Below are 12,384 nucleotides of genomic sequence, written 5' to 3' on the forward strand. Positions count from 1 at the left end.
CGTCCTCTTACACACTGTGCAAACCCACACTCACACTCAGCATGTGGTCCTCTTACACACTGTGCAAACCCACACTCATGCTCAGCATGGCATACCCTTACACAGTGTGCACACCCACACTCACGCTCAGCACGCCATACCCTTACACAGTGTGCACACCCACACTCACGCTCAGCACACCATACCCTTACACAGTGTGCACACCCACACTCACCCTCAGCACACCATACCCTTACACAGTGTGCACACCCACACTCACGCTCAGCACGCCATACCCTTACACAGTGTGCACACCCACACTCACGCTCAGCACGCCATACCCTTACACAGTGTGCACACCCACACTCACGCTCAGCACGCCATACCCTTACACAGTGTGCACACCCACACTCACGCTCAGCATGCCATACCCTTACACAGTGTGCACACCCACACTCACGCTCAGCACGCCATACCTTTACACAGTGTGCACACCCACACTCACGCTCAGCACGCCATACCCTTACACAGTGTGCACACCCACACTCACGCTCAGCACGCCATACCCTTACACAGTGTGCACACCCACACTCACGCTCAGCACGCCATACCCTTACACAGTGTGCACACCCACACTCACGCTCAGCACGCCATACCCTTACACAGTGTGCACACCCACACTCACGCTCAGCACGCCATACCCTTACACAGTGTGCACACCCACACTCACGCTCAGCACGCCATACCCTTACACAGTGTGCACACCCACACTCACGCTCAGCACGCCATACCCTTACACAGTGTGCACCACACTCGCGTCTAGGTTTGCACTATGTGTGTATGTGAGTCACACATGGTCATTTTCTCTGAGAAGTTCTAAGAGATAAAATGTTTCTTCCTCTATTGAATCCTCTCTAAAAGGTTTCATTTGTAAACGCTGAAGCACAGCATTCTGTTCCTAGTGAGCTACACATCTACTTCATAGATGCAGCCTCATAGATAAGTAATTAACACATCACATCATATAAAATGGAGGCACTCTGTCAGCCCCAAAGACTGAAGGCACCAAAGAACTGAAGACCCCAAAATCATTCAGATTTTAGTCAAATTATTTATTATGTATATATAATCATTTATAGTATTAACTTCATGTTTTAAAAGCTATTCTAATTTCACCACATTAAATCAGTAAAAAAAAAAAATTCACACTATAAGTATTTATCAGTATCCATTCTGTGTTATCCACTGTAGTGGGGACTCCATGAATAAAATTAAATAACTCAAAGTTTAAAAGCCAAAATTAATGCCTATAAAGAATCCTTATTAGATTAATATGTTGTGTATATAAAGACTTATTTTAAAGTTCTAAAAGTTCAAGGTTTTCATTAAATAATATCTAATTTGCCCAAGATTTGATTTTTAAAATATTTATTGTAACACAGGATGCCATTATAATAAGCTTTAAGAAAGAAAAAGAAATAAAACTTAAGGCATTTAATTTAAGAGGCAAAATTAAATCTTAATTCCACTGAACAAGTATATTATTGCTTTAATTATGTGTCCTCAGGATAACTAGGGCAACAGAGACTATTAATTAGGTGAAATGTCAACTTGCATCCTACAGAGGTGATGAACTTACATGAACAAATCCATCCCTTAAATGATGTGGAAAATCTAACAATATAATGAGAAGAGTATATTCAGAGGTCACTTTATCTTCCAGTCACTTAGCAACTGAATTGGAATGAAGAGGGCAAGAGGGAAATGATTTGTAAAAATAATTAACTCTAAACTCTGTGCAAAGACAAGTGGCGAGGAGGCTTGAGAGCAAAGCAGCTCCTTCCTGCGGGGAAGGTCATGTGCACGCAGCCCCGCTCCCCTGAGCCGCCTTCCCTGCAGCCCACACAGTGCTCAGTTCCCTCCACTCTTCTGACTTCTCAGCTTCAGGAGCACACAGGCACACACACATGCACACACATAGGCACACACACATGCACACACATAAACACACACACATGCACACACATAGGCACACACACATGCACACACAGGCACACATACATGCACACACAGGCACACACACAGGCATACACACAGGCACACACACATGCACACACAGGCACACACACAGGCACACACACAGGCACACACACAGGCATACACAGGCACACACACAGGCACACACAGGCACACACACAGGCACACACACATGCACACACACAGGCACACACACATGCACACACACAGGCACACACACACATGCACACACAGGCACACACATGCACACACAGGCACACACATGCACACACATGCACACACAGGCACACACAGGCACCCACACACATGCACACACAGGCACACACGGGCACAAACATGCACACACAGGCACACACACAGGCACACACAGGCACACACACAGGCACACACACACAGGCATACACAGGCACACACACAGGCACACACAGGCACACACACAGGCACACACAGGCACACACAGGTACACACACACAGGCACACACAGGCACACACGGGCACACACATGCACACACAGGCACATACATGCACACACAGGCACACACACAGGCACACACATGCACACCAACAGCTTCTTACAAACACTTCATCTTTATTATTGGCAGTCCCTTTTGCAGGTATAATTGCCAAATATCACAAACACACACACACACACACACACACACATGCACACACGGGCACGCCCAAATGCACACACACATGTGCACACAAGCACACACATGTACACATGCACACACACACACATGCACACACGGGCATGCCCAAATGCACACACACATGTGCACACAAGCACACACATGTACACATGCACACGCACACACACACAGAGCAAACGCAGGCACACCCACCTCCTTTAAATGCTAAAGGAAAGCACATTACTGGAAACTTGGATCCAAAGAGCAGGCAGCAACTCCACTTGGCAGCTTGCAAGGCTCTTCCTTTCCATTGCCAGCCATACTGCAGAGAGTGAATGTGGAATCAAAAGATACTGCCCATTAAAAATAATACCAACGTTTCGAACAGAGTAAGTCATCATTTCTCCTGAGGTCTGTGTTTTCTAGTTCATCCCTTCTGTCTTTTTGAAATGACTACATTTAAGAGAGTATTTCTTCTAATGCTGATTGTCATCTCAGAAAATATGCAATATTCACTATCATTTCAAAGTAATTAACAGTTTTGAGCACATTAAAATAAGTGGCCCTTGCCCATTAAAAAGTCATTTATTTAATGATAATATGATTTAATAAGGGACTGTGGATTTTACTTAAAAGTTAAGTCTTTACAGCCCTGAGTTAGACCATCTGCAGCCTTATGACGAAGCATCTGTGGTTAAGCATGCCAGACACTACGTTCTAGATAAAGACGTGGAAACAGGGATCTATTCAATGCTATCTATAAATAATCCTGTGTGAGCACTCTGAGTAATGAGTCAACCATTCCTCTTTTCCTTTCCAACCATGGGCATCTACATCACACTACTTCACATCACCTTACTGCATAAAACCACATGTACTCTTACAATGTTCAGGCTTTCAAACTTTATCCATAGTCAGCTAAGATACGGTATGCTGAGATACATTTTTCAAAAACTTGTAAAATACGCCTCGTGTGAATACGCAAAATGATCTGCTAGTTTTATTTGTAAAGAAATAAACAGCCCTGGACAAAATATAATACCATGTTATATACTCTGTTCAATTTACTTTCATTAGTGACATTTCACGATTAGCTGAAATGTCAAACCAAATAAGTTCAAATAAGGCATTAAAGGCTGGCATATTTATCCATCACCTATAAGGATTACTCATGCCAGATGTTTCATCCACCATATATTTTATAAAGTTGTAATATGCTAGAGCATATTACAACTCTATATTTATATATATTAATATATTTAGCACATATTACTTTTGTGCTTGTGCATTTAGTGAACTGAATAATTAGCAATGCTGAAAATATAAGGAGTGATGTGATTTCCACTAATGTAAGGACCAGGAATCAACCCTTCTATTCTAAGCTACACTGCATCTTTATGTTATTGATTAGGAAGCAGCAGGTGACAAGAGCAACAGTGTGAGGGACAGCAACCCTGAGCCCTAGTCAGCATATTTAATGCTTGACAACTCAAGGCTGCTGTCTTCCCTTCCGCATAGAGTCACTATGTAAGTAAGCTGCTAGGACGTAACGGGGAATATATGTATATTTACATTACACTCAAGATCAGAGGCTGGGAGATGGCTCAACAGCTGAGGTGCTTGCCGTGCAAGCCCAAGGACCTGAGTTCAGATCCCCAGCACACATGTAAATTCCACGTGGGAGTAGTGGCCCACCTGAAGTTCCAGTGCTCAGATACAAAACCTGGACCCCCCAGAGCAAGCTCCTACCTAAACTAGCTGTGTCAGCAATCTCTGGTTTCATAGAAGAGCGTGCCTCAGTGAATAAGAGAGTAATTAAGGAAGAGGTGTGAGGTCAGGCTAGAGTCTCCATGTCCACTAACCCGTGAACCCGAGTTCATTTGAACACACTTACACACACACACTCATACAAATCATACAAAAGTGAATTAAAAAGCAACTTGCAAGTTCTAAAAGTACAAGATTCCTCTCCCTCCCGTGTGTGTGTGTGTGTGTGTGTGTGTGTGTGTGTGTGTGTGATGTGTGAACCTGAATGTGTACAAGTGATACCATACATGCTCACGTGGAGAGGCCAGAAGAGAACTCTGCACTGTCCATTCCATCCTCATTCTATGACTCTCACCATATTCCCTTGAGACAGGCTCTCTCACTGAACATGGAGTGAGGTTAGCACTGGGCAAGTCCCAGCAATCCTCCTGTCTCAGCTGGCTCCCCACTGCGCTGGGGTTACAGGGGTGTGTGCTTGGCCATACCTGGCTTTTTATATGGGCTCTAGGGATTTGAACTTTGGTCCCCATGCCCAGGTCCTCCGGCTTGCGATGCAAGGTCTCTTACCCACTGGGCCACGATCGCACCCCCAACTACTGTGTTTCTAAACAGTAAACACAAAGATGCTTTAAAATTCTTATAATGAAATCAACCTGGTATGATTTCTGAGGCATTCATGACCAGCATTTCAGCATTCAGATAAAGGCAGACATCTTGTTCTGTTTATCTCATTATTTCTGCACAATTTTTTATACCCTTATGCTATTTAAAGTTTATTTCTATATTTTTAATTTATTAAAACACTTTTATTCACTCACAGATCTAATATTTAGAGGAACTGGAGGGATCAGAGTGCTATACCATCTCCCCCACAGTTACTATGTACAGATCAGGGCCTGCTTGGATCACCTACACAGCAGAGGGCACCGGGCTGTTTGGGGCTTGAGCTTGAAGTAATGTTGTACTTATCACCCCATTGGCACCGAGGCCTATGGGAACATACAAGTCCTAACTCCTCTTCCCTCTGTCCCTACCCTGAGTACTTTGCAAGAAGCCAAGGAAGCTTGTAGTCGGGAAAGTTGACTACTGCCAGCTTTATTCAAGCAGCCCTGTCTCTGACATCCCTTAGAGGAGACACGGTAATACTGAGGAGCTGAAGACAGGCTCCTCTGAGCCCAGAGACAGAGATCAGGGGCCCAAGCGAGGCCAGTGGCCTGGGCCACGACACTGAAGGCAAAGCGCCCCCAGAGCCTTGCTTTGACAGTACTCACCAGTCCGGATGCAACTAGGACAGTCCGCATGCCACCGGGACAGCTTGAACACTTCTCCCCACGATAGCTGTGGGACCCTGGTAGGCTGTCCATCCTGCTAGGACACCCTGGTTCTCACTCCAGCTTAGCAACCAGGCCCCTGAGTTCGGCCCTCTCCCAAGAGGAATGAAGAATAGGCCGAGCTTCTTTACAACTTGCAGAGGCTAGAGCATCAGGGCTAATGGCTTCTGAATTTCCCAACTGGAACCCTGGTGTGTTATAGAGACCTGGCCCCAGCAGAGTGGCAGCTGTTGGGGGAGAAAGCAGAGTCAGAGGAAGCTGGCCATGTCAATACAGAGGCAAGATGGGCAGAAGAAAAAAAAAGACATCTCTGATAGGTAGCATGCCCCAGAAACAAGGCCAGCTCCTCCTGCTCCACAGATAGTTGTGGAGGCCACAGCATCCTCCAGTGCCAACTGCTGCTTCCTGAGCATTATGGGGTTGACTTGCCCCCGCCAGGCCCCAGAGCATTATGCAGGATACATAGCCCGGTTTCACTCCCAGGGCCTTGGCTTTAGCGAGCTATTCAGTAATACTTAGAACACTGGGACAAAAAACGGGCATTCCTGAGGGCCCCGCGGCAAGAGAGGTTGCAGAGTAGGGGCCAGAGGCCCTCACTGGAATTTCGGTCATCCCAGGTCAGGCTTCCGCTGCCTGTGAAGCCGCCCACCGGATGCTGACTGACTCCTCGGCGGCGGCGGCACAGCACTGAGATGTTCCTTCCGGTCCACTAGGTTGGCCAACATTTCTTCCTGAGCCAGCATGGATATGAAGGTACAGATAAATTCGTCACCATCAGGTCCTTCGCTGGTCGACCATCTTGAACTCCATCCTTTTCTCCTCCTTCTGACGAGCCTCGTAATTTGCACTTGGCTTCTACACACTTGGGCAGTGCAAGCAGATCCAGCGCTGAGTACTTTTTTCCACTCAAGGGCGCGCTTGAGTCGTCCCAGACTTCTCTTTGCTAACTGTGGCTTCCACCACCCCCTTTTCCTCTAGGCCGCTGGACCCCTGGCTTGATCTAGTAGAAAACTAGGAACCCTTCCCACCCTCCGTAAGTGCCAGGGCACCCATCTTCAGCAAGGTGCAGCAGGCCTGGGCTAATAACAGGACCCAAGTCACCAGACAGCACGGTTGTAGTTTATGCAGTCAGCACGCAGTAGGCTGTCATCTTCTCCAAAAAGCACCTTGGAGATATGAAAGCTGACAGGATATGACAAGGCTAGAGGGCCGTGTTGGGTTGGCTGAGCGGATAGGCGAGCGCCAAGGTGAGTGGAAAGCACTGGCGATCCCAGAGGCTGTGTCGGCGCGGCTTTGTCGGCGCTCTCTTTGCTAGGGGTGGGTGAAGGCTGCGAGTGTGTGGCCCGGCCCCTACTGGACTCTCAGCTAGTCTTGATGGACAGAGAAATTGAAAGGTTTTTCTGAGACCTCAGTTAAGACATTGATGGCGCCACTGCAGTTAAGTTGGGTTGTTGAATCAAGTGTCTCTGGAGGGCTCCCCAGTAGGAAGTCCGATTCAGTCCATGAAGATCCTTCCGACTTTATCTTCCTTTCCTCCAAGGCCGGTGATCGATAGGGTAGGCTTTCAAGCCATCCAGTTCAAAGAGTCGCCCTGCGATAGGCACAAAGCTGACAAAGGGGACAGCCTCCATCCGCGCTGCACCGAAACCGTTCTGCGGAAGGCGACATGGTTCTGGCCTGGCCTGACTATTGCGTGTCTTGGCCAGCTCAGGGGCATGGCCAATTGCATATCCTTTGCTCTGATGTCTGATGCCTTTGAGGAAATCCTTCGTTTGACTCAGGGTGGGCCCCAGATGCACAGTGCTGTAGTTGAGAAGCAAGTTCAGCAAGGCAGGGGCCTGCATGTGAGCTGGGAAGGCCATAGCTCTCCTCCGCCATTAGCACCATCTGACATGACAAGCTCCCACCAGGAGGGTGAAAAGGCCAGGGTCACTCTCTGGCTCCAGCCATCCCTTGTCCATCTTTCCACGTAGCGGCCCCTCAGCTTCCTGTCCAAGCCCTGCCAATCCCACGCTGCCCCCACCAGGCTAGTTCTAAATGTTTGAATGTGTCACTTCAAGGAGGAAGAATGCATTTTTTTCAATCAAAGACTATTCATAGAGAGCACAAACAACTTTTAGGTTTGATAAGGTGTACCAAAAATATTAAAAGGTCACTGTAAGGGTGAACTAACAAAACACTAAAAGTCAGGCTTGGCCAAGGAATGTTTGTGACTTTTTTTCCTGGCCACGTGATTTCATAGTGAAGTGCAGCTTGCTTTTGTAGCCTTTAAAGGCCAGAAAAAATAACAAAATGAAAAATATCTATTTTTGTGGAAAAAAAACAAGTGGGTATAAAGCAAGAAACAGCATCCTACTGGAGCGGAGGAATGGCGCTCTCTTCTCTCTGCCTCTTGTGCAGTAGCATATGGCAGTGCCCCTGGGCACCTCCAGTTACATGTAGCCCTGCGGGGCTGTTTGGCTATTTGGTAGGTTGGGTTTTTGTTTGTTTATTTGGGTTTTTTTTGTTTGTTTGTTTGTTTTTGTATTCAAGAAAGTGAAGTGAAGAACCTCCGCGCCTGACTTAATGTGTATTCTGCTGGGTGCAGACACCTTAGAAAAGCAATTGCGTGTCGTGTCCATGCTCCATCCCAACAGGTGACTCTCAGCAGAATTGAGCCAACCGCCACGTCCCTCTGCCAGCCAGGACTGGGCCAGCTTATTATAGACCTGAAAAGAATGTTTCTCTGAGGGATCCTGGGAATAGACCTGCTGACTGAGTTTCACATTTGACCTTTCAAAGGACTGATTACACAGTGTGGTCATGGTTTGGTTTGTAAGCTGTGCTGGCTGGCCCCGAGGAAGGACTCAGTCTTCTGGCCGCTCTGCTTGACTGGCTTTCTAGGTGCATCCTCCTTGTAAACAATGCAAAAGTCAGACAGAATCCATGCTCTGAACTGGATCCAGAAAGTAGCAACTAAGGAACAGAGTGTTAGTGACAAACAGCAGATTAGTAATGTGACCTGCCATTACCCCAGCTAAAGTAAACATCGGAGGACTGAAAAAAGATACAGCGTCTCCACCATCTTGGCTACCAAGAAGAGACTTGATACCCTATGAGCATATACAGGAGGAGAAAGTCCCCCTCAGTCACAGTCATAGGAGAGTAGGGGAAAATGGGAGGGAGGGAGGAATGGGAGGATACAAGGGATGGGATAACCATTGAGATGTAATATGAATAAATTAATAAATTTTTTAAAATTAATTAATTAATTAAAAATATAAAAAAAAAGAAAGAAACAAAACAAAACAGCAACAACAACAGCAGCAACAACAACAACAAAGAGATACAGCAAGAGGGGTTTCCCCAAAGCATGGCCTTCAACACAAAAACACCGAACGTAGAAATAGAAATCGCCCACACCTTTAATCCCAGCACTCGGGAGGCAGAGGCAGGCGGATCGCCGTGAGTTCGAGGCCAGCCTAGTCTACAAAGCGAGTCTAGGACAGCCAAGGCTACACAGAGAAACCCTGTCTCAGAAAAAAAAAAAAATAGAAACCATCCTTCATTTTGTATCCAATTATTGATTTAGGAAATAAGGTCACACACACACCCAACTTTGGAAGTGGAAAGTTTAAAATATGCCCAAAATAAATTTCAGTATGCTATTACCCAGGAGAGCCTGAAGATCATGGTGCACTGCGTGTATAAAGGAGCTGGGCCATAGCACCCTGAACACCTTTACCACAAAGAAGGATGGGATTTTGAGAAAATAGATATATTTAACCTGGTTCAAACGTTACACGATTTATACAAGTACCAAAGTGTCCCATAGAACTCAGGAATTAAGTATAAATTTTATGTCATAATGTGTCAGTTTAAAAACAACTTTTTAAAGGTTATTTTACTTATGGGTATGTAAGTGCCTGAGTGACTTTATATCTACCACATGTGTAGGGGTGACTACAGAAGCCAGATGGCAAACAGGCCGCTGCGAGCTGCCCTCTGTGGGCGCTAGGAACTGAACCTGGATCCTCTGTAAAAGTCCGTTTTTACAGTACATGCCGCTAGGGGGATCTCTAGCAGAAAAGTCGTTTGGTATGTGTACTGCTTTCTGTGAGGAAAAGAACCAACAGCAGTCTGCGCAGTGCTGTTCTGGCAAAAGTTTCGACGCAGAACCCTTGGCTACTGCTCATAAGCCAAGGGTCCTGGTGGTTCCCTGTGTCGCCAGCACTAAGAGGAACACCAAAAACTCTCACAGGAGCAATGCGTGTATACTGGTGCCTTCTTTCCTTCTAACGCTCCACACACAGATGGTGCGAGACAGGAGTCCGCGTGACAATCCTCAAAGGAATGCTTTGGGTCTGAGTCTCTAAGGAGCCTCTTTGGTGGGCGCACTGGCACGATTCCCAGGAGAAATTAGGCGAGTCCTGTAAGCCTCCCCTGGGAAATCACCTTCGGTGGCAGCCTCTGGCTTCCTTAGGGGTGGCCCACGAGTCTTCCCCTGTTGCTAATTTCCTTGTGTCTCTTCCCTGGCACTTATTATAGCTGAGACCATCTTGAGTTCGAACAGTCCTGGTAGGAAGTGGATGAACCTGTTGCTTCTTGAGAGCCATCTACATAGCTCCTGTATTTCATCAGTAAATAAGACTGTGTCGTCCTTGCAAGATTTAAAATGTGTGTTTAATGGCAGCCAAGAAAACATTTATACACATTCAAGGTGACACAGTCCTTATCTAGCATATTTAAAGTCAAGAAGGACAAAAATATAACTAGGCTTATTAGAGAAAACAGTGAAGAGGGGGAACTTAGAAAATAATGTGTCCCTAGTCCCCGCTCACAAGCACCATTGCTAAGTCTCTCTCCTGTGTATTATTCTGTAAATTTTACATGACTGTATTCTCTTTCACCTAAACAACTATAATTGTGGATACAGACATATACGGTGTCACTTTTGCACATGTGCACACGTATTTAGAAGGAGTAGAGATGTCTAACAGATTTCTCCGGGAAATCGAGAGACACAGTTTGAGTACAAAAGCATGTAAAGTGCTTGAAGGGTGTTTGCATCACACTAATTGAAAATAGAATTTATTTTTATTGTTGATGACCTCAGTATCCCCATGTAAGTGAGAAAGGCCGTTAGCTGCTACTCACCCTCCTTCTACCTCCTAAGTGCTGGGCTTATCGCAAATCGTTTTCCATTGCGTCCCATGTAGGGTGCCTAGCATGCTATTCCTGGTTTTAACGGTGAGCTGCACACTTGTTAGTCACTGAACCAAGCCAGGCAAGCGTGATTATCTAGAAGCAGGGTGTGAGCGTGCAGAGTGGTCTCATGACACCTGGGACACAACGTCTGAACTATAGCTCAAGTCTCTAACTGTCCCCTGCGCATTCTCCGCGCAAAGCCAGTCTTTCTGTGTGGAGCTGTATCTCGGAACCATGGCGAATTTTAACATTCTTACGTGAGGCCAAATACAACAGGACGCAGAAGAAACAAAAGAAACCAACATGGCGGATTGTTAGTGACAGGCAAAAGGGGAGAAGCATGCTAAATTCTGTTACCACAGAGAAGTAAGTTTATGAAGAAACAGATGTGTTTAACCTATTTCAAACAATGCATGCATGTACCAAAGAATCACTCAGAATTCAGCAAATAAATACAAGTTTTATATATTAATGTGAGCATGGCAAATTCCATGACGTTGCCTCAGAGCTTTAAAATCCTCTTTGAAGTTCTTAGGCGACAAGCTACTATGCTAAATAACAGAAAATCTTGACTATATTCTCCCAGTTGGAATTTTTAATTGAACTCTTTGAATTGCATATTATTTCAACCAACCTCTGAATGCGTTACTCAATAATTTAAGATTCCAGTAGGGAGTCAGCCTCTTAATTTCTCCTCGAGAATTTCACAGAGAATTCTTTCTAGAGAATTAAAAAATAATAATAATAACCTATGTGACTGAAATTTAATTTCTACTATGTACTATGACAAGATATTACACAAGTGGGTTGTATAGGATACAGCCTGAAGGCCATTTCCTCAGAGAGAGTGGATTCCTAAAGATTTGCTAGGGCTGTCCCTGAACACTCAACAATACTATTTCAAATGATTATAGGCCCCACATGTAAGAAATGTATGTTCCCAAGGCACTGCAAAGCCAATTTACCTGGCTTCACTTGGTAGAATATTTTCATTGGTTTTGATGTATTATTTTTCATGTTTTTAAAAACACAGTTTTTATGTCCAATAATAATGTTTTCTGAATGTTGCAATTTGTCTTGTCAATCCTTGTAATAGAGAGCCATTGAGAAACCAGAATTTGGAAAGGGCTCTCTCACGCTATTCCCACTTATTTGTTCTCCTGGGGGCGATGAAAGTGTAAACAGGTTCCTTTCAGAATATTAAAAAATTGTTTAGGAGAAAAGACATGGAATTGTTATTATTTTCAGGTCTCTAGGAATATTTTCTGTCAGCCACATCTATTATAAGAGAAGGTATGTCCTAAAATAGGTTAGACTAACCGTGGCTACTGTGTACGGCCCAACCAAGAACCTTCAGCTACTGCTATGGATTGTACACAAGACCAAGTTCTCCACCCTGCATGTGCGACTTCCACCTTTTCAGCCCCACTTCTTCCTTGCCTTCACTTTAT

General features: G+C 45.3%; 2 protein-coding genes and 1 pseudogene across 3 annotated transcripts in view; 1 reads left to right on the top strand and 2 right to left on the bottom strand.

Moving 5' to 3' along the window:
- Positions 1-12,384, bottom strand: part of Mapk10 (mitogen-activated protein kinase 10) — a 254,254-nt gene that overhangs the window by 134,847 nt on the left and 107,023 nt on the right. The gene's annotated exons all lie outside the window — the stretch shown is intronic.
- On the top strand, positions 87-866 carry LOC127210806 (foot protein 1 variant 1-like). The gene has a single exon (XM_051170555.1). The coding sequence runs from the start codon at positions 87-89 to the stop codon at positions 864-866; it is 780 nt and encodes a 259-aa protein (XP_051026512.1).
- On the bottom strand, positions 6,355-7,608 carry LOC127210807 (ubiquitin carboxyl-terminal hydrolase BAP1-like; annotated as a pseudogene).

The sequence above is a fragment of the Acomys russatus genome, chromosome 28, assembly GCF_903995435.1.
Source record: "Acomys russatus chromosome 28, mAcoRus1.1, whole genome shotgun sequence".
NCBI lineage: Eukaryota > Metazoa > Chordata > Mammalia > Rodentia > Muridae > Acomys > Acomys russatus.

Excerpts from the sequence above, each read along its gene's own strand:
- LOC127210806 (XM_051170555.1), top strand. The coding sequence starts at position 87 with ATGGCATACCCTTACACAGTGTGCACACCCACACTCACGCTCAGCACG.